At 52.4% G+C, this 22,424-nt stretch overlaps 1 protein-coding gene across 17 annotated transcripts in view; it reads right to left on the reverse strand.

Moving 5' to 3' along the window:
- The window catches only part of PLEKHA6 (pleckstrin homology domain containing A6), a 163,919-nt gene extending 142,232 nt beyond the window's left edge, over nucleotides 1-21,687 (reverse strand). For 5 of the 17 annotated variants that reach the window (XM_017525388.2, XM_017525387.2, XM_017525383.2 and 2 more), the window contains exons 1-3: nucleotides 20,945-21,671; nucleotides 14,362-14,438; nucleotides 10,425-10,482 (exon numbers count right to left, since the gene is read on the reverse strand). In XM_017525388.2, the coding sequence (XP_017380877.1) occupies nucleotides 10,425-10,482; nucleotides 14,362-14,438; nucleotides 20,945-21,027 (218 nt within the window). In that variant the 5' untranslated portion in view covers nucleotides 21,028-21,671. Of the gene's footprint in view, nucleotides 1-2,855; nucleotides 3,258-10,424; nucleotides 10,483-14,361; nucleotides 14,439-20,944 lie in introns of those variants that run through there. The other 12 variants (XM_017525402.2, XM_017525393.2, XM_037737334.1 and 9 more) reach the window with 8 other exon arrangements.
- Nucleotides 21,688-22,424: the final 737 nt, after the last annotated feature.

Here is a 22,424-nt window from a genome sequence, read left to right on the forward strand (position 1 = left end):
TGAGCCACCGCGCCCGGCCGACTATATATATATTACTTTTATACTCACAGAACAGTAATTGTTTTAATGCATACCCTGCATCACATTAATTCTATGCCTTGGAATTTACCCTAAGTCACCCAAAACACAGAAAAAGCCTTATGAACAAAAATGTTCATCTTGTGCTATCAATAAAAGGGAAATAAGATGGCAACCTAAGTGTCCAATATGGAAATGATCACATAAAATGATCACATAAAACAGTCAGCCACACACTGACTATCACATACTATTTTAACCAGAAGAAAACTGTTTTTATCACCACGTAAAAAAGAGACGTGACTTGTTCCACGCAGCTTCAAAGACTCAGAACCAGAGGATGGAACTTAGAAGCTGACAGATTTTGATTTAATATAGAAGAATGTCCTGACCACAGAGGAAGTTGCCTTGTGAGGTAATGAGCTCCCTGTCGCTGGAATTACCCAAGTGAGACTGCTGCTCCTATCAGGGAGGCTGAGGAAGGCTCATCTGGCTTGGAGGGAGTCTGGACTAGATAGTCTCTGAGGGGCATCTGACGGTTGTGGGTGCTGAGTGGGAGCCTCCTGAACAGAGAGATGGCCCAGGAAAGGCTTCTACCCAGCCTACCCTCAGCTTCTTTTCCTCCTGCTCCCACTTCCTCCAAATGTCTCCCAAAATAGAGTCCCTTTTTCCTCTCTGAATGTGCTTTAAGTGGCTAGAGACTGGCCTGCTTAAGTCCCCTCATGCCCTGGCTTCCAGAGCCCCTTCGCCTCACCCCAGAGCTCGAGGGAGTACAAATCCTGCAGCTCTCCTGTGAGGCCCAGCCCCATGGATGCGCCAAGATCAGTGCCAATGACCTCACCGAATTTCACAACAGGCAGGAGGAAGACCGTGAAGAAACCGGCTTGGAGAGCCGCAGCCTGTTCAGCACCGGTTGACACCACGCTCCTGTCTGCTGTTGCGGCTTCTTCACTCTGGCCCAGGCCAGTCCCCTGGGCCAAGGGAGCTCGCTCTGTGAGCCCACGGCTGTAGGCTGGGCCTGGGCGAGGTGGGAGCTCTGATGTCAGCCCGGGAGCCAAGGTGGCTACCTCCCTCACTGAGTGAGGGATCAGTAATTATTTCATTTACAACAAGCAGGAATAATCCAACTCAATAATCCAGGCAGACACATTCAAAGTAATTATTTATGTAATGCATCCTGCACCATCACCTTCCTAGGAAGGAGGAAAAGAAGCCGAGCCCCGAAAAAAAAGGGGGGGACCCTCATTGTCTGCAGCCTATGGGTAGCAGCCCACCAGGATTAATTACACACCAGCGCTAACACATTTATCACTTCGCCGCTGATTGGAAAACCATGGACTTTTAATAATTCATATCTGCGGCCCGGCACTCTGCGCCCTTGTGCGGAGACACAGAAACCCGCTTGTTTCCATAAGGAAAGCCCAGTGGCGGTGCCAGGCAGGGCGCCCTCAGCCCCTCCCGCCACCCCAACCTGGAGACAGGCCCAAGCCTAGGCGGCCCCCACCTCCTCTCCACCAGCGGGATCTGCTCATGTCCTGCTGAAGCTAAGACACAGCTGCTCGGGGGTGAAAGCTGGCGACTGAACAGTCCCAGTCACAGAAGCCCTCCCCAGCTTCATGCTCCTCCAAGGTGGCCTGGAAGCCAGGATTTGGGAGATTGGTCAGGCAGATGCCCACAATGCCCCACACCTGCCCAGACAGCAGACTCAGGCAGATACCTGCCAGCCATGACCCTGCCCCAACACACAGGAGACCCTCAGCAGAGTGACCACCCAAGTGATCAGATTGGGGGTAAGGGGTCCCTACAGGCCTTCGGGAACAGCCTCCAATCCCTGAAGGCTGCAACCTCCTGACACCAGCTCTGAGCTCCAGCCTCCTCCCCACCACCCTCCACCCTCCTGCAGCTCTCCCTCCACACCCCTGTGCCCCAAGTCTGGCTCTCCCTCTCTCCTGGTTCTCCATCTCACTCTCCCTGGCTCCACAGCCCCTTCCCTGCCCTGGCTGGCCTGTTGTCTCAAGGAGCGTTTCCCAGGAGGCTCCTCTCCCTTCTCCCCTCCTCCACCACTTTCCTGTCTCGCCCCCTTTCCTCCCCCTCCACTGTAGCCCTCCTTACCCCTCCCTGGCCAGTTCCCCAGTCATCCTCCTTTCCCCAGACTCCTCACATAATGCCCCCAAGGCTCATAGCTGGCTGCAGCCCGGTCCCCTCATTATAAATGCCATCCCCTCATTCCCTACCCCCCCACCACATACCAAGCTCCAGCGCCTTGCAGGAGCTCCCCACTAAATCTGAGACCCGCAGAGCTCAGTTGTCTCCTAGGAATTGGAATCCAAGAGCCTCTGTCACCCCACATCCCAACCTGACCCATAAGAATGATACATACCCTGACCCCTCCCCACACTGAGGAAGGTGAGTCCCTGGGGCTGACCTGAGCCTGACCCTGGACCCCCTCCATCTCTCCTTCCGCTGGCAAAATTCAAGGGAGGGTGGGCTGACCTCTCTGTGCTAGCCTGCCTGGGGGACCCCTGCGCGACCCTAGGAAGCTGCCAGCCCAACCCTGCCCTCATCCAGGAGATGCAGTTTAAATGTAATCAATTTAAACAGCATCAGCCCTGACAGGGGACTCTGGAGGTGGGGGTGGGGGCACATGGAGGGCTATAATTAGCATTCTCAGCATCCATGATCCCCAAGTAAGGCTGCCAAGGATGAGGGATGGGGAAGCCAGTGCACCGCAGTGCAAGCAGCCAGGCTCACGCGGCAGACAGGCAGCTGCCAGCCCTGACCAGAGCCCAGCCTTCCTCCTCCCACCTCATCTATGCGATGCATGAAAACAGACTCACCGGCTTCTGAGGTGCGATCCCCACGCTGGAAAGCTCTAACTCTGTGAGCCCCAAGGTACCCCTCCCCGCAGCTCAGGCCAGCTGGGGTCCTCCTCCCCTGCCCCTGGGGCCCCCTTCTGTGGAGCAGGGCTCCGGATCTAATCTGATCTAATCAGTCATCTCTCCGGCTGGCAGGTCCCTGGCGCAGGGAGAGGATGCTGTTGTGGTTACTGCAGGATCCAGCATCTTTCCCAGGCAGAGGCAGCTGGGCATGCTCCATCGGCTCCCCCGGGGATTTCAGGGCCACGTGACTCTCCCTCCCCAAGCTGTCACTTAGGATCAGGAGTAAATAGTCCCCGAAAAGGTTTAACTCCATCTACACCAGCGACAAGCCGCTAACCATCCACGCAGTCCGGGAGAGGATGGGGTGGCTCAGCACAGCCTCCTGACCCTTCCACCACCGGGACAAGGCTGCCCCCCAAAGGGAAGCAGGGCCACCGTCTGGGCGAGCTGTATTTTTAGAGTCCCCCACCAGAGACTACAGGGAGCCGGAAACTGCCCAGGGGAATCATGCTTGGGGCCTCGCCCAACCAGCATGGTGGTCACCTTTCGGCTCTGTGGCCGTCCACTCCAGAGAGGGGCACGTCTCTAGGTGTCAGGAGGGCTTGGCTGGGGACCCAGGGCCTCCCCATCCCCCGCCCCCACCTCAGTGCAGAGAATTTAGAGAAATAACATTTGGAGAGGGTTGGCGCCCACCACGAGATGCCAGGATCTTCTCCCAGACCTCAGCCCAAACTGGTCCTGATCACCTCGAGCAAGGATGCCAGCCAAGCTGCAGGGTACCTGGATTCTGCATTATTCAGGGTCAGAGGCAGAAGGAAGGGCCTCCAACAATAGAGTTGCAGCCCTGTTTCTGCTTAAACAAAGATTGCTTTCCGCCTTGGTTTCCCTCTATCCACAGATTCTGTGTGACAATGGGCAAGTGTCATAAAAACACGGATTTCATGAACAGGATCAGAAAGACGGAAAAAAAAACAAAAGATTCTCACCTAAACCTCTAGGTAGGCTCACTGGTCTCCGTCCCACCTGCCCCTTAAACCTGCAAACTGGAGACTGGACCAGATGAGCTTCTGAGGTCACTTCTAAATACAGAACTATGTCAAGAAGCGGGGGCTAGAGAGAGGGTGTCTGCTAGGCCACACTCACATGATAATTGCTTTTTTTTGTTGTTTATTGTTAGAACAACTTGATTAGAAAATTAAGCCTCTCCACTCCGATACCAGTGGGTCTCTCTTAGTGTGATCTGAGTACATTTATCATTTTTACCACCTGAAGTCCTTACCTGTAAAGGAATGTGCCGTGGAAGCTACAGGAGCACAGACTTCCCGCCCAGGGCCTGGGAGGGGCCCGGCTGGGTGGTGCGGGGGCAGCGGCTCCGCTCCCTGCTGACACACACCACAGCATCAGGGGAAGGCAGGGACCTAGAGAGCTACAAAAAGGACCATCCCTCCCACCCCAGAGCAGGCCAGGCCGGAGCTAGGAATCTGGGGTTAGGGCGGCAGGCGCAGCTCGCCAGCCCCCTTGGGGAGGGGGACTCTTGGTCACCTCCCATTGTTCCCCTGCCCAGCTGAGACGCCAGGCCAGCCTCGTGTTGGCTGCAGGAAAGCCACTCTGCTGAAAGGGCAGACAAGTTGTGGATGAGGGCCCAGTGCCAGGCAGAACCGACCCAGCCCAACTCACCTGCCCTGGCACTCCAGGACTTGGCAAGGTTTCCGGGTGCAGGCAGGGGGAGAGTCTGCTTTCAGTCAACCAAAATGAGGGGCTCTTGGGGTCTCTGACCCTGAGAAGCCAATGGAGGAAAGGAGAATTGGGGCATGAGATTATAGCATCCCAGAGGGAGGCCAGGGAGGGGACAGAGACCCCAGTTCCAGTCCCCATAATCCTCGGGCAGCTGGAAAAGGCAAGGCGACCAACAGATGGGCCTGCTGGGCGGGTTTCCTCTCTGGCAGACAGAGGGCAAGGGCCGCAGACAAGTCCCACAGATCCTTTGAGAAGCCTGAACCAGACGTGTGAATGTTTCTGGGGATCTGGGTGGCTCTGGGGGCACGAGAGGCCGACGGGAGGGTGGCTGTGAGGTGCCTGCCTTTGTCGGGGATCAAGGTGGAAGAGAGGTGCTAGCATGAAGACCTTAGAGCGGCAGCAAGGCCAGGTGAGGAGCGGGGAGCAGAGAAAATCAGTTCCCTTTATTGCCAAATCTAAAGTCTTGCTCTGCGAGCCCAGAAGAAGGAAAAACGAGCCTCATTTAAACAACTCCAATGGGGAAGGCGCGGGGCGTCATGAGGGAGGGAGGATTCCACAGAAAGCACCTCTGTGATCCTGTCTGTGCTCTACAATCTCTGGCCCCCATTGCTCAGAGGATCAAGTCCAAGCCTTCCAGGCCCCTATTCATGGTCTCCAAACACAAGGGTCCTCCCTACCCTTCCGGTGCCATCCCCGCTCCCTACCATACAGCCTGGTGGCCACCAACTTGACTGGCTCACTCCCTATTCAATGCCACTGCATCCCCATGGGTCTCTCTCCCTTGCAGAGCATACCAACGGGGGGTGGGGGGGGGAGCGGGCAGCAAAGGGAGCTCCGTGGGAGAACTAGCTCACTGCAGCCTCCACCTTTAGTGATCCTCCCTCCTCAGCCTCCCAAGTAGCCGGTATTACAGGTGCACACCGCTATATACAGCTAAATTTTTTATCTGCTGTAGAGACAGAGTGTTGCTATGTTGACCAGACTGGTCTCCATCTCCCAGGTTCAAGCAATCCTCCTGCCTCGGCCTACTGAGTAGCTGGGACTACAGGTGTGAGCCACCATGCCTGGCTAATGATAAACTATCTTTGACGATCTGTGTAACTTGGAAGCCCAGCTCCATCCCTGAGTAACTCAGTGACTTTGAACAAGTTACTTGACTATTGAGCCTCTGTTTTCCCCACCTGCAAATGGGCTTCTTTGAAACCCAGCACATTCACTGCCTTTTCTCTTCCACCACCTCCTTCTTTACCGTTCTGGGGTGTTACCTGCCTTTCTAAGGGCAGGGCTAGTCGGGTCACTATACCTGAACTGCTTTCCCAGGACTCCTGGACTCTGTCCAGTCTGCCTTCTGGAGACAACAGAACAGCTCTTGGTGGCTCCACTGCCCCTCCCAGGGCGCCTCCTTCTCCGGGGTCGGGTTGGGGTCTGTGCTGATGACTCCCAGAGACCCAGCACAGCCTTGGAGGACTCACGGGGGCCTCACCACCCAGCCTGGAGCACCCGGGGCAGAGCCCTGGGTTCTGATCTCTGCCTCCCCGCAGCCCCTCAAGGAGCGCCGAGCAGCACGTGGGCGCGCCAGGGCTGTGGGTGGACTGCCTGCCTGCACGTTCTCGCACCTTCCAGGAGGAAGCGTTCAGAACAAGACGGACGGCTGGGTGGGGTTCCCTCGGTGGAGGAGCGGGTTATCAGGGGCGTGGCTCTCAAAAGCTTCCTGCCACGTCTCCCTCCCTGCCAACCTTGGAGAAGGGGAGAGGCGCCCCTGGGGACAGAACTGGCAAGTTTCACCGCTGGCGGCTTCCACGGGAACGGGGGAAGGAGACAAGGGGGCGGGGAAGACTTCCTGTTGGGCCGGAATGGGTGTTACATAGCTAGATCTTTAGGCATCAGAAAGACAGCTACCAGAGCCACTATGGCTGGGATGTGGCAGGGGATGGGAAAGGGGCCCTGTCACCTCCGAGAAGGCGCCATCGGCCTGACTCTGCGAGCAAACCCCTGAAAGGCCTCGTGGGGCCATCCGTGTGCTCTGGAGCCCTCTTGTGGATTTATACGGGAAGTGCACGCAGGCTGGAGACGCGTTTCTCCCATGTTTTACCCTTCACTTGCTCCCTCCTCCTCCCACCACTCTTCCCAGGAAATGACACCTTCAGAACCTCAGGCGCACTTGAGCAACACGTCTGTTGTGGATACCATGAGGGTCACTTCCTAAATACCCTGAAAGAAAGAGCTTGTTGACACGAAATTAACATACTTGTCTGCTCCTGGGCAGATGTCAATATTTGCTCATTGAAATTTCCCTCATCCACACTAAAAGAAACAGAATAGCTCCCCAAGTTGTCTGGATTTAATTATTACTTGGAATCCATTCCTGGAATCGTTTGGGTTTCTAACTCACCCACCAACCAAATGTCATAAGATTTTGTGGGAACTGGGAACACAGGAACGAACAGTGAGCCAGCCGTTCATTCATTCACTCACTCATTCAGTAAGAACTCACTGAGCACCTCCTTTGTCCAAGCAAGGTGCCGAGGATGCTGGGAGGCAGCCTGTGAAATCTGGCACACGTGAGGCCGCCTCCCTGCTTGTTTGCTACTAATACCAGCCTTGTGACATGGAATAATAAGTCCCAGTTTTCCCATTATTTGCTAAAGCAGGGTTGACAGGACCTCCTCATAAAGGCGTGGTGAGGAGTCAATGTTAAAGCACTTAGTTCCTAGAGGGTGGCTGTTGCTGAGATGTACAGAAAGGCCATCGGGTCTGGAACTGTATGTGAACACAGAATACATGGCTGGTCAATAACTGAACAATACTGCCTATGTCTCTGGACTTTACAGCCTCCTCGTGTTGCGCCTGCCCTTGGTGAGTTTTCAGTCTCGACTACTGGTTCTCAAAGTATGGGCCCCAGAGCAGCCGCAGCAGCATAACCCGAGAATGTGTTGGAAATGCACATTCAAGACCCTCTGAATCAGACACGCCAGGGGTAGGGCCCAGCCATCTGTGCTCCAACAAACCCTCCGGTGATTGTGATACATGCTCCCATTGGAGAGTTACTGATCTAGTGGAAAATGACACAACTATAGGCGATTAACTACAAGACACAGACAGAGCCCTGCAGAGGTGATGTCATGGGCAAGGCTTGAAGGAAGAACAAGTGTCCTCAGGTGGGCACGAGCCATGTAAGGAGAAACTGGCACCTGCAAAGGCCCGGATGCATGGAAGGAGGCGAATGTTGAGGGAACCACAAGCAATTTGGTATGGCTAGAGGAGAAGGCTAAAGAGCCAGCTGGGGACTGTGGGAGGTAAGGCTGGGAAGGGGGCCAGGAGTGAGACTATGACGCCCTTTACATGCCCAGATAAGGAATTCAGATGTTATCCTGTAAGAGACGGGAAACACGCAAAGTTTTTAATATGACCAAATCTGAATTCTAGAAAAAACCGCTCTTGCAGCATTATGGCCTGGAGGCAGGAAGATCAGTCGGGAAGCTTCTACAATAATGCAAGTAAGGGTCCATGGCCATGGGGATGATGAGAAGCAGGTGGGTTGAGAGATATTTGGGAGGAGAATTAATAGGACCCACGGGGAGGCGTGAGAGAAGAAATGGCGAGGGTATCTCTGAGGGCTCTGCATTGTAGTATTTCTAGAAAAGATGAAACCAAGAAGCGATGACTCCGAGTCTGGACACATTGAATTGGGGGAGCTCAGAAGAAAGCTCTGGGCTGGCAGCTGAAGCAGAAATCAATTATGCCTCTGTTGTTTATCCCCCACTGTTTTCTATACGTGCATTCATTTCAGGAAATACTGGGTTCCTATCATGCCGGAAAGGCTCTAGGAGGGAGTGGAAAACACAGTAGCCAGAATCTGCTCCCAGGGCTTATGCAGCAGCCGGGGACCAGCAATACATAAACAAACAGAAAAGTAAGAGTAAGAGCGTGGAGGGGTGGGGGAACTGGGTGGAGCAGTTAGGCACGGCCTCTCTGAGGAGGTGACACTTGGGCTAACCAAGAAGTCGGAACCAGGTGTGTGGAAATAGGAGGAGAGTGCTCCCAACCAGGGGGAACAGCGGGTGCCAAGGCTCCGAGGTGGGGATGGGTTTGACATGATGGAGAGAAGGAAAGATGGCAGCGCAGCTGGCTGGTCGAGGGACATGAGGTCAGAGAGGTGGACAGGTACGTTTCTAGGGACTGGTGAGATGCCGTAATACACATGAAGGTGTTTAATGAACAATCTCAAGAGCCATGTACAAAAAGGAATATGAAGGTGATATCTGCAAGAGAGAAAAAAGAAGAAACAATTCACAATTCTTAACTGAAGCAAGAAGCATTTGGGTCCAAACTTAGGAAAAGCTCAGTCTATAACAGCCATGTGACATTAGAACAATTTCCAGAACAGATACTTTGAAAGGAGGAAAAGAAGGAGGAGGAGGAGGAAAAAAAAGAAGAAAAGAAAGAAAAGAAAACTTTGTTTTTGCTTTAAGAATATGGTTAATAGGGCCAGGTGTGGTGGCTCACACCTACAATCCCAACACTTTGGGAGGCCAAGGCAGGTGGATCCCTGAAGGCCAGGAGTTTGAGACCAGCCTGGCCAACACTGCAAAACCCCACCTCGACTAAAACTACAAAAATTAGCCAGGTGTGGTGGGCACCTCTAGTCCCAGCTACTCAGGAGGCTGATGCCCGAGAATCACTTGAACCCAGGAGGTGGGAACTGCAGTGAACTGAGATCACACCACTACACTCCAACCTGGGTGACAGATCAAGACCTGGTCTAAGAAAAGAAAAGAAAAAGAATAGGTTAGCAGCTAATCTGACGTAGGTGGTAGACGGTGACAGATTAAGTGCTGGCAGATCTTGGCGGTGGGGGGATGGAAAGGTAACCCTCCGGGTTTAGATGGATGAGGATTTCAAAGCAGAGAGGGAGGGAAAGGGGATGAGACAAGGGTCCTCCCTCCCCTGGCTAGACGGGCTCCCTCTGGTGGTGCCATTGCCCCAGCTGGCTGGGCAGAGGTGCTTCACCATCCCTGCAAGAATCTGAGGCCAGACCATAGGGTGAGGCCCACAGGCCTGGGCACGCTGAGCCTCACCCATGCAAATGAAACCAGCTCCCAGCCTGGCTGGGAGATGGAGAGACCCAGGCCAAGGCAAAGAGGAATCAGTTTCACTGGGTAGCTCATGGACTGCTCCAGCCTAAAGAGCTGTGTCTCTGCTTCCAAGGTTAAGTCCAGGGCCACTTCCTAAGGCAAGCCTTTAGCCACGGCAGGAAATAAGGGCTCCCTAGCCCAGAGAGGGGCCTAACCAACCCCTAGGAGTAAAACAGAGCATCCCCACCCACAAAAACCACCCCAGTATTGCAGATGCCCCCAACCACTAGAGCAAGAGTGACCAGAGCTGGCCTTGCCACCCCCAGTCTGATGTCCTCCTTCGTACACCCCACGGACACCTTCCCTTCCCACTGCCTCTGCATCGGCTCCATCTCCTGCCTCCGAACCTCTGCCTGTGTGTCTGGAACAGCCTCTTTCCTCTACTTTGTTGAGCCATCTCCTTCCCACCGGTACAGCCCAGCCCAACACTCCCCCCACGCCCTGCCCAGGACTGACGTTGGTTACTGCCCAGACACACAGATACGTATGTTCTCATCTCTAGCTCAGCTCTCAGAAGAGAGCTGGAACCTCCTAGCCAATCACAGACCCAGCAGTGCCTTCAGTGAAAAACCAGACGCTCTAACCATCTCTCCTCCTGATAAGGGCAAAAGCAGAACCAGCGGTGACATCAGAAAGGGAGCTGCATCTTACTCACTTGATGAAATACACAGCTCCTTCCCGGGTGGAATCCACTTCCCAGCCCTTGGGCAAACCTGTGAGGAAGCAAAATCACCAGAAATGAGATACCCTGGGATCAGCCTCTCTTCCTCTCTTCCCACAAACCCAACCTGCACTTAGGAGGGATGGGAGCCTGGATAGTCAGGAAAACTTACACCAGCCAAGTTCAAACCAACCATTGCATCCTTTTTTGTCCATTATTTCTAGCACTGAAATTTCCAGTAAGTAATGAGAGACATGGGAGTGGATGGGACATCCTCTGTAAAGGAGCAGTGAAGTGACCAAATGAATCGTTGTCTGGCAGGAGGCACTCATTCATTCAGCAAATCTTTACTGAGCATCTACTGTGCGCCAGGCCCTGTGCCAGCCCCTGGATACCACAGTGAACACACAGATGGTTCCCCTGGAACTGTCCTCAGGAACATCCAACCAGAAGGGCAGGTCGCTTGCCCCAGAAACTCATCACAGATCGTTAACACCCAAGATCTGAGTAAGCCTCAAGTCTCCAAATCCCAGGCCAGTGTTATGACCAACAGGCTCTGCTGCTTCTGGACAGGACCCCATGGACCTGTGAAATCAGCCCCAGGAAAAAGAAGAGATTTGCCATTTTTAAAATCTCTAAGTGTCTCTGAAAAAAAAATGATCTGTGGAAGTGCTCAGAGGAGAATCACAGAATCTCAGTGTGAACAAGGAGGCTGACAGAGGCCAGGAGGCACCCAGGCAGTCCCCACCGGTGGGCATAGCACCTCCATCTGCAAAGATCACTCGTAGGCACCATTGCATCCCACTTGCGCTCCCAAAACAGCCACCCTGGGCAGTGTCCCGCCTCCCCAGCAAATAGGATTCCTTCACCCCATGGCCGAGGAGGAGGAGAAGCCTCTGGAGACACCCAAGGGAGTCCACTGTCAGAGGCAATGACAGTCGGGGAGCCAGCTGAGATCACTCCTTTGGGAAATGTAAGCCCCTGACATTGGAAAATAGGTGGGGATTCCCTTGATGGACAGTGACTGCCACCTTTCTGGTCGGTCCACACACCTGCCTTGTGTATGAAGTCTTACAAAGCATAGCTGTTCACTGCTGGTCTGACTGGGCCCTGCCGTGTTAGCAGCTGGGGAGCAGCACCTGGGTTTTGCAGAGTGGCAGGTCCAGTTTCTAATCATTCCTTTTGTGCACTCATATTTATCAACGGTCTATATTTCCACAGTTGCTGTTGGTGATGCTGCTGTCTCAGCAAAACAGGGCAGCCAGCAAGCCCAGCTCCTGCCAGGACTTGGCCCACCTATCACGCCAACTACCACTTAGTGAGTGCTTCCTTCCTCTAAGCTACGCTCTTTACCTCTGCTAGTGCATTTAATCTGCATAGCAACATTAGACAATAGGTATCCTTCGAAACGTTCTCACAGATGAGGAAACGGAGGCCCAGACAGGTTCATCAACTGGCTCCAGGTCACACAGGAAGTGTCTGGGCCGGGACGTGAGTGGTGCTGTGCTGCCTCCAAAGCCCACACTCTTCCCTCTGTGCCGCTGCATAAATGCTACTTGTTCCCCTCTGTCTCTGTGGGAGGATGCTGCCATTCAGGAGGGCGTGGGTTGGCATCCTCCCCAAGTAGAGGGATCCCCATTGGGTCAGAATCATAAATAACTCTGCCACTGTGATGTGCCTGGGAAAGAGGCCAGTGTGGATTGTGGCTCCTGCCTTTTTCTAGCAACTTCCCTCCACACTGCCCTCTCTGCCTGGGCAACACCAAGAGTGCTTATATTCCCATCCAGGCGGAGTGCCCGCTGAGGCAGCTGCCCTCCCGGCAAGCTCTGGGGGCATCTTAACCCCTCCCCAGCCTCAGACAACCAGTTGGCTGCAGCCAAAAGTGAAAGCATTGGCCCACAGGCCTGAATTCATCTTCCACTCCTACCTAGGATGGTAACAAGGGGGATGGTCGCAACCTGTAAACAGCTGAAACACTGAAGCTGACACCACCGCCAACCTGGTAGAAGAAAACAGCGCTTGCCTTAGAGTCAGGAGACCGCGCAAGTTGGAAATACGCTGGTGACAACGACAGCAGCAGCTACCTCCGTCTTGGGAGCCAGCTCTGTGGTGCAATCCTTGCTACTACTTTTTCGAGGTTCATGATCCTCTCCCCATCATAAAGATGAAGAAGCTAAGTCCAGAAAGGTGCAAACCCCTTGCGCAAGACCACGCTGATAGAAACAGAGCCAAGACTGAGCTCAGATCTCTCTGCCTCCAAAATGTATGCCTTTAACCATGACACCACTTTGCTTATTAGCCAAGCGGCCTTGAGCCAGGTACTTCCTCTCTGCTCTTCAATTTTTCTGCCATAAAATGAAGAGTTGAACTCGATGATCCCTGAAGTCTCTTCCAGCTTTAAAAATGCAATGATCCCAACTCAGAAGCTAAAAAGAAAAGGACCCTGAACAACTCAAAGGCTTCATCCTGTGTCCAGCAGTGCCAGCTGTGCCCATGAGTGATGGAGGCCCTGGAAGCAGGCACCTGGTGTCCGGTCCATTGAAGGGCTGGAAGGCGAGAGGGGTGGCGGAACTCCCCACACTGTGACTCACACCCCTTCTTACTGGCCTGTGGTGGTGTCATGAGGTTGGTGAACAGCTGTCCACTTAAAACACCCAGGCCTTGTGACTGGGTGTCTCCACCTCAGCAACTGAAACTGAAGTCTTTTTCTTTGGTTGCTCCTTTATTGCTGACCTTTCCCACTAGCCCTGAGGGCTAGCAGTGATGTTTTCTCCATAATCAGCAATTAATGTCAGCCTTGTCTCCTGTCATGTTTCTCCCAGTGGGAAGGTGCTCCCACTAGCTACATGGGTCCCTTTACATTTAAATTAATTAGGATTAAAACTCCAGCTGGGTGCAGTGGCTCACACCTGTAATCCCAGCACTTTGGGAAGCCAAGGTGGGTGGATCACCTAAGGTCAGGAATTTGAGACCAGCCTGGCCAACACAGCAAAACCCCAACTCTACTAAAAATAAAAAAATTAGCTGGGTGGGCCGGGCGCGGTGGCTCAAGCCTATAATCCCAGCACTTTTGGAGGCCGAGGAGGGTGGATCACAAGGTCAAGAGATTGAGACCATCCTGGTCAACATGGTGAAACCCCGTCTCTACTAAAAATACAAAAAATTAGCTGGGCATGGTGGCGCGTGCCTGTAATCCCAGCTATTCAGGAGGCTGAGGCAGGAGAATTGCCTGAACCCAGGAAGCGGAGGTTGCGGTGAGCCGAGATCGCGCCATTGCACTCCAGCCTGGGTAACAAGAGCGAAACTCCGTCTCAAAAAAAAATTAGCTGGGCATGGTGGTGCACACCTGTAATCCCAGCTATTTGGTAAACTGAGGCACGAGAATCTCTTGGACGTGGGAGGCAGAGGTTGCAGTGAGCTGAGATCATGCCACTGCACTCCAGCCTATGCGACAGAGTGAGACTCTGCCTCAAAAAAAAAAAAAAAAAATCCAAGCCCTCAGTGATGCTTGTAACATTTCAGTTCATTGCCACATGTGGCTCATGGAAACTGTATTGGGCAGAGCAGATAGAGAACACTTCTGTCATGACATAAAGTTATAGAGTGCAGCACTGGGGGCTGGCTTCTGCCAGTTCAAGAGCCCTTGAGACAGGGGATTTTCTGACGGGCAGAGGGATGAAAGAGGAGTAAAATCTCTGTCCTCAAAGTTCTGTCCCAGACACTAATTGTGGAGGTGGAAGCTTGGAGAGCCCCTGGTGGGAGCTCCGACCAGCCTGCAATCTCCCCCAGATGGCAGTCCAAATGCTAAGCTGAGTCCATCCATGGAGAAAGGGAAAAGTCAGAAGCAAAGTTGGGGCACAGGATTCCGGCTGCCACCTCAAGCTACGGCATCCTCCTCAATTGCCAAGGCAGGGACAGACCGGCTCCTTACCTGGGCAGGAGGGATGTCCACTCTGGATGGGTGACTTTGTTCCAGGGTGCACCCAGCTGGTTGACTTTTCCTCATCACTACAGAAAAATCAGTAAGAAAGTGTCAGATACAAGGAGGCTTTTCAGGGTGGGGCAGTCATCTCCAAACTGACATTCACACTGTCTACCCAATCCCAGTCACACGAGATGGGCGTGTCCACAAAGCCGTTCATTCGTTCACATTCACAGAGTATTATTTACTGAGTACACTCTGAGGATCCCAAGATGAATAATAATCCCTAACCTCAAAGAATCTACAACCCACTGGGAAACAGATGCAGAAAAAGATACCTGCAATACAATATGATACTAGAATCCCTATTGCAGCTATGCGTAGAAAGTGTGATACCATCACAAAGAAAGGAGTGCTACCTGGCATGAGGTTAAGGAAGGGGAAGCATGAAGGCTTCACTGCAGAGGCAACGTTAAAGATGATTGCTAAAGTCAGGTGGAAGAACAAGGGAGGTCCTTAACTGACAGCTTCTCTAATGGATAAGAAAAGGAAGAGGCTGCATGAATCCATGGTCCTTGTGTGTCAACAATGCTATTTATTTTTCATTCGTGACATTCTCTTACACTAGGAATTTTACAGATTATGAATCTGAGGTTCAGAGAAGTTAAGAAATTTGCCCAAAGTCAAAACCAATAAGTGATGAAGACAGGACTCAGACCTAGAACTGTCCCCGACAAAACTCCGATGCACACAGCAAGGTGGACTCCCCAGCAACACAGACCCTCTGAGCTCTAGATTTGATGGCAGGTGAAGCCATCATTTTTCAATCCCCACCGGCAAAGTGACACAGACTTTTCCAGAGCCAGGTGTGGCCCAGCAGGAAGCACCTGACTGTCTTGGCTACCTCGGTATGTGGAGGAAGGGACTCTCAGATCACCTGGGTCACCCAGGCTTTAGGATGGGGTCTTGGAGCCCAGGACAAGACTCTGCTCAATGTCTTTAAGGTATAAAGGAAGTAGAATAAACTCCACTAAGAAACACTCCACTAAAAAATAAAAATTAAATAAAAGACTCCACTAAATTTTTATTAAAGTGAGATATTGAATAAACTCCCTATACAGTTTATTTACAATGTAATAGCTTTGACTTATCTATATACTTGTGAATCTGACACCAAAATCAAGATAATGAATTCCCAAACTTTCTCTGTGACCCTTTGCAATTCCTCCTTCCCAACCCCACCCCCAGCTCTTTCTATCCTCACCCCTCTCCCCGACAACAACTGATTTGTTTTCTGTTACTATAGATTAGTTGCATTTTCTAGAGTTTCATATAAATAGAATCATACAAACTAGATTGCCTGAATTTTTTTTTTTTTTTTGAGAGTCTCACTTTGCCACCCAGGCTGGAGTGCAGTGACACAGTCATGTCATAGCTCATTTGCCCCCTCAAACTTCTGGGCTCAAGCATTCCTCCCTCCTGGGTAGCTAGGACTATAGACAAACACCACCATGTCTGCCTTTTTTTTTTTTTTTTTTAATATGGTGTCTCGCTGTGTCACCCAAGCTGGAGTGGTACGATCTTGGCTCACAGCAACCTGTCTCCCGGGTTCAAGCAATCCTCCCACCTCAGCCTCCTGGGTAGCTAGAATTACAGGCATGCACCACGACACCTGGCTAATTTCTCTTATATTTTTAGTAGAGACGGGGTTTCACCATGTTGCCCAGGCTAGTCTCGAACTTCTGACCTCAAGTGATCCACCTGCCTCAGCCTCCCAAAGTGCTAGGATTACAGGTGTGAACCACCTCACCTGGCCTCTGGCTACTTTTTTGTAGAGACAAGGTTTTGCTATGTTGCCCAGGTTGGTTGCAAACTCCTGATCTCAAGTGATCCTCCTGCCTCAGCCTCCCAAAGCACTGGGATTACACTGTAAACCACAGCACCCTGACTTCCATGCTTTTTTCCGTCTGTGCCATGTGGCCATCCTTCATTCCGTTTGATTGCTGAATAGTATTCCATTGTAGGAAACACTGCAGTGTGGTCATCCATTCACCTGTTGCCAAACTTACGGGTTGTTTTCAGTTCGGGGCCATTACCCATAAAGCTACTATGAACATTTGTGTACTAGTGTTGGTATGAACATAGGCTTCTTTTTCTATTGACTCTACTGATCCTCCCTAAGGTTGGACACCTGCTACAGGAAGAGATCACCCAGCTAACCTACTCCTCTGACAAGCAGAGAAAAAAACAAAGTCACTGCTCTAGTGGCCTCTGAGCTTTGGCACCATTGAAGAAGACTCTAAATACTGGGTCTCTGGTCTTGGCTTTGGTCCTGGGAGGCAGTGGAAGAGGAAGCCAATAAAAAGGAAGGGTGGGACAAATGCCAGGGAAAGGAAATGGCTGAGAAATCGAAACTAGTGGGGAAAGGCAGGGCCCACTGAGAACCATGCCAGCAACCCAGCAATGGCTGGTCTTCCCTGGACACCATGAACCACGCTGTCCAAACCTTCACTCCCGCCAACACTGACTGTCCCCCCAACTATGAGATGCTGAAGGAGGAACGTGAGGTGGATGTGCTGGGGGCGCCCCACAACCCTGCTCCCCCATCATCCACCATGATCCACATCTGCAGCAAGACCTCCATGTTCAACACCCTCTTCATGAACTCCTGCTGCCTAGGCTTCATAGCGTTCGCCTACTCCGTGAAGTCTAGAGTCAGGAAGATGGTTGGTGACCTGACCGGGGCCCAGGCTGATGCCTCCACCGCCAAGTGCCTGAACATCTGGGCCCTGATTCTGGGCATCGTTATGACCATTCTGCTTATCATCATCCCAGTACTGGTCTTGCAAGTCTAACAATAGATCGAGAGGAATCATCCAGGCCAGGGGCCCTGCCCGTGACCTGTTTCCGACATACCCCACCTTCCATTCCTTGCCCCGCCCCCGAGCCGAGTCCTGGATCAGCCCTTTATCCTCACACACTTTTCTACAATGGCGTTCAATAAAGTGCACGTGTTCCTGGAAAGAAAAATGGAAGGATCTGGGGAGAAAGTCAGCCAGTGCCTTCGCCTCCTTTACTTCTCTCCTGAGACTTTCCAGCCCCTGACTCTACCCTCCGCACACACTGTCGGCCCCCTCAGACTTCCCATCTATCTCCACCGCATGGGATATCACGGACAACACCATCCCACCCCTGGCATCCCACCACAACCCTCGACTTCCTCTTCCCCTTGTCCTTGTACCATCTTGCTCCCCTTGTTTGCCCCCCACCTGGGACAATGCAGTCACAGGCTGTCTCTACTCCAGCACTGAGCTGATGGGGAAACTGCCTGGGAGAACTGGGGTCACTGCAAATCCAGCCTTCAGCTTAGCTGAGCCCTGAGCACCACCTAGAATCTTCTTCAAGGTCCCCAGTCAGTGGCCCCCTGCAGAGAGCTCCAAGGTTTTCCTGCTAACCTCAAGATCCAGGCCTGCCTCTGCTACCCAGCCCCTCTCCCGCACAGAGGATCTCATCTCTTAATTGAAGAAAAAATAGAAATGATTAAGTGGGAGCTTTCCCAACGCACCCAATCACCTCGCCCCCAAAATGTACCTAGATTCTCACCCATCCTTTAATACTCGTGTTCCACCAGAGAAGAGGCAGCCCTCTCTCCCCTTTAAGGCTAATCTCTCTGCCTGGGTTATTCCGCCTCCGTCTTTTATCGAACCTCCATCTATTGAGCATCCCAGCCTTGCGTCTTTACCTCCTCTCCCTTTACGTGGCCCATCCCTTTTCCCTCCTCCCCTGTCCACGTCTTCTGTAGTCTCAGCACTCTGCCTCCCTCTCAATGCCATGGCACCTGGCAGCTTCCTGTCTCCCACTCCTCACTCCTGACCGAACGCTGGACACCAGTCCCTCCTAGCTTTCCCCACTTCCTGGCCTTTCATTCGCCAGTCCACTGCAATCTGGTTTCTGTTCTCGGCCCTCTCCCGAAACCACTTTCCTAGACGTCCTTAAAGGCCTCCCTCACTCCTGAATCCAGTAGACATTCTTAGCCTTTGGCCTTTCTGCTGTACCCAGTACTGCTGATTTCCTTCCTTCTGTTCTTCTTAGCATCCCTCTTCCTTGCCTTGGGGCGGCATTCCTCCTCTGGTCCTGGTGCCACTCACCTCTGCCACCCCTCGGTCTTACTTTCCACCCTGGCCGCTCTTCTGCCTGGAGGTCCTCCTGTCTTTTCCCTTACACTCTTCTGGGTGGTTCTACCCCCACAGGGTGACTCCTTCCAGCCCAGGCCTGTCTCTTCAAACTTCATCCTGTATATCCAGATGTCTGTTAGCACGCCCTGAATGTCCCCCGGGGACCTCAACTTCAGTGTTTCCGCATTAAACCTCTGCTCCCCTAAAATGTGCTCCTCTTACCACGCTCCTGATCTCTGTCCAACTCAAGCTAGAAATTCTAAGCTTTAGCTTTGATTCTTCCCTTCATCTCCCCTCCCCGGAATTTAAGCATTCGATGAACACTCCTGATTTGGTTCCTGAAGATTTCTCCCATCTCTCCCTCCCCTTCACTTCTCACCGTTTTAATTCGGGCCCCATCGGCTGTCTCCGGGACTTTTGCAATTGTTTCCTAACTGCTTTCCATACCTCAAGTTTCTCCTCCTGCCTCTCGCTCGGCCCTCAAATCATCGTCCGTGCAGCTGCCAGGGAGATGGCTCTAAACGCAGATCTGAGGATGGCAGGCCCGGGTTTGAAATCTCCTTTGGCTTCCCATCGCCTACAGGATGGAGTCCAGACCCCTAAGCCTAGCACATAAGGGCTCTCTCAAGCTGCCTCTTCCTACTTTTTCTGCCTGGTCCTCTACAGTATCCCAGGAGCTCCACTCCATCTCCACCGAACCTCTCCGAGTGCTCTAGGTTACCTGTGCCCCAGCACTTATTGGTGTCTTTCTTTCCCCAGGCCTCTATTTCCAAGGCTTCTTTCACTCTTGTCTCTCCTCCAGAATCAACTCAAATGCTTCCTCCTCCAGGAAGCCCTCGCTGAACTCCCTGGAGACCATTAGTTCTTTCCTTCTTATAGCATCATGAAAATGCCTCAAGATTAAGAATAAATACCATATTATTTCCTAAGTATTGATTTATGTTTTCTCCCTGTTACCTTAAAGGGTGTTTTTTATCTCCAGTGCCAAGCACTGCAGCAAATAGTGGATGCCCAATAGATGTTTGTCGAATGAAAGACAAAAAGAAGCTGGACGGTAAGAGATTGGGAAGAAACAAGAGAATGAACCACTTCCTCAGTATACCTGAGGGGCTCGTGGCAATTCACATTCTAAGGCCCTCCCCCAGATCCTCTGAATAGGAATCTCCTGAGGTAGGGCTCAGGAATCCACCTTTTAAATAAGTTTCTTGTGTGAGTCTTGTAAACTCTAAAGTCTCAAGCCACTGCCGTTTTAATATTGCAGAAATTCTGTTATTTAAGAATCTGACTTAGGGTCAAGAACTTTAGTGGAGTTAATTTCTAAGTTAATATAATTACAACATCAATTATGATCATGGTGGTGATAATTACAGAAGAAAGGCCTAAAGCAAATGTGAAAACTTAGAAACACCAAGGAGACACCACTGCCTCTCTGAGCCCCTGCAAAGGCAGTCTGGTACACAGGGAAGCAGTGCACTAAGTCAGCAGCTGCTGGGCTGAGTCTGAGCTCTGATTAACAAGTGCTCGTCTCTTAGACCGGTACTTTCAATCTCCCTGGACCTCGGTTCCCCATCTGACAAATGAAGGGGTTGCGTCTAAGATTCCTTCCAGCTCTGATGTTTTGTGAGTGGCTATCTTGAGGAAGGAAAAGCTCGTCAAGTGTGGGTAACAGTCCAAGACGCTGTGCTTCTGGACTTGCTATATTTCTGGGAGATGTCTATCCTGGCAAAAGATGACTACAGCAGAAGCGAGCCAAGAAAGCCAGCAGGGCCACTTTGTTATAATGAGATTATGCCAGAGCCATTTTGGTTTATGGAATTAATATACCAGTGCTAATATATGACTGAGAGTAGCAAAGGCGCTCTCTCTCAAGAATGCTAAACATATAATGGGCATCTTCCCCCTCCCTCTTGACCACAGCCCCATAAAGAAGCAGGACAGGAAAGGGACTGCTATCCTGGGCAAGCTGAGTCTGGGGTGAGGGTTGCCAGGAACCGGGTGGTAGAGGCAGGATCTCCTGGTATGTTGTCACTTACCCCAAGTCTTCCCGTAGGAAAGACTGGGGGGAAATAAAAGACCTACCTCCAGTCCCTTCAGGGAAGGAGCTGAAAAAACTCCAGGCTGGGCACTGGTCTAGTCATTCTCCTGGAGGCCTCTCATGTGACCACGGGGAGAGGGAGAAAGGGCAGCACCTCCCCTGCCCTGCCCTGCCTTTCCAAGCCTTTGCTGGACTTTGACCCATTGAGGAAAAGGCGGGAGACACATTCAAACAGGCATAGTGATAAACTTATTAGTCATGCCCGCTGTTCCAGCCACCGCTTCACCCACCTTCTCCAGCCTGCCCCCAGCCCTGCCACTTTTCAAGTTGGACAACTTAAAAGAAAAAAATTGAAATAAAAAGAAGAGCGAGACCAACATACTTGATGAAGAAGATTCTCCCACCGCGGTCAACTCCGTAGGCCCACCGGCCGGGCAGGTCCAGCCAGTCAATCTCATCGGCCATCTCGGTGTCCCTGCAGCCCCTCTGGCTCTCTGTGCCCCCAGGCGCGGGCTGGGCAAGGGGCTTGGTACCTGGGAACCCCCACTTGCTGCGCACTCCTAGAGGCCGTGATGGGGGAGGGGGTCCGGCCGGGCTGGCGGCGTTGCTCCCGGGTCCCTGGTAGTGGCTGGCCTCCCACCGAAGACGCGCTGGCCGCAAGCCGGGCGGCACGGAGCAGGCAAGCGCTTAACCCTGGCCGGCCGGGAGCCCCAGACGCCACCTGCCTCCTCCTCCTCGACTGGGAGCTCCTCTTCGGACCGTTTCCCGAACTTTAATGACGGGCAATCAGCGCGGTGAGTAATTACGATGCCCCTCCTGCCGGGACTGTTAACGGGCAGCGCTGGGTCTCCGCTCCTCCTGGCTCTGCTGCCCGCCAGCCTGGCGGAGCCCGGCGAGAAGACGCTGGAGCGGGGAAGATCCCTCCCCGAAGGGAGCAGGTTGCAGTGCGAGCAAGGGTGTTGCCTCTCCGCTCCCAGCTCTGATCTCGCACTTGAACCACCGGCGGGGCCGGGGGCGGAGCCGCGCCGCCGCCTCGGAAGGTAATTCACAGCCCCGGGAACTCGCGGCAGCCCCAAGTCCCCAGTCCAGGCGCCCCGCGCAGGGAACCAGTCCGACTGAAAGTGCTTTGAATCGGGAGCCTCATGGACTTGCCCAGCCACTGAACGGAAAGGGGGAAGTGATCAAACCTGGTTCTACTTGGTGGGAGGTTAGCAGAGGAACAAAGGTCAAAGGCAAGGGAGCGTGGCGGGGCTGTGAGCAGCGAGGGGCCCCGGGAGCCTCTTCTAGCTCGGATGCCAGTCTGATTAGTCGAGCTAGTTTTTAACCTTTCTTTCCCAGCACCTCCTCTAAGAAGCTTGCCATGACTAAGTAGAATCACAGGGAGACCTTAGAAATACTCAGAAACCAACATCATTTGTGTCCCTCCTTTCCGTTCCCCCTAACTTGCACCAGAAATAGAAAAGGGAAAACGAAGAAAAATAGAGAAAAAAGGGAATGTGTTATGTGTACAGAATGCGGATGCAAGCATTTCATACTGGTACACCAAAACAATGGTATTGCTGGTGCCCACAGTTCTGCCAGCTCAGGGTCTATATCAAAGTTGGCCAGCTTAGGCAACATAGCAAGACCCCGTCCCAAAAAAAAANCCAATCACAAACAGCCAACCAACCAATTGGTTATACGGTTAGGGACTTCTCATCAGACCGTACCCAAATAAGGCAAATGCCTCATCACACCACACCTCAATAAGGAAAACATCTAGCTGTAGCCAATCAGATTATTTCTCTACTCTGCTTCTGTATTCAGCTTATAAAAGCTCACTGCTAATGATACTACTTGGAGTTCTCTGAACCTCTTCTGGC

This window comes from Cebus imitator, unplaced genomic scaffold (genome assembly GCF_001604975.1).
Source record: "Cebus imitator isolate Cc_AM_T3 unplaced genomic scaffold, Cebus_imitator-1.0 Scaffold38, whole genome shotgun sequence".
Lineage (NCBI taxonomy): Eukaryota > Metazoa > Chordata > Mammalia > Primates > Cebidae > Cebus > Cebus imitator.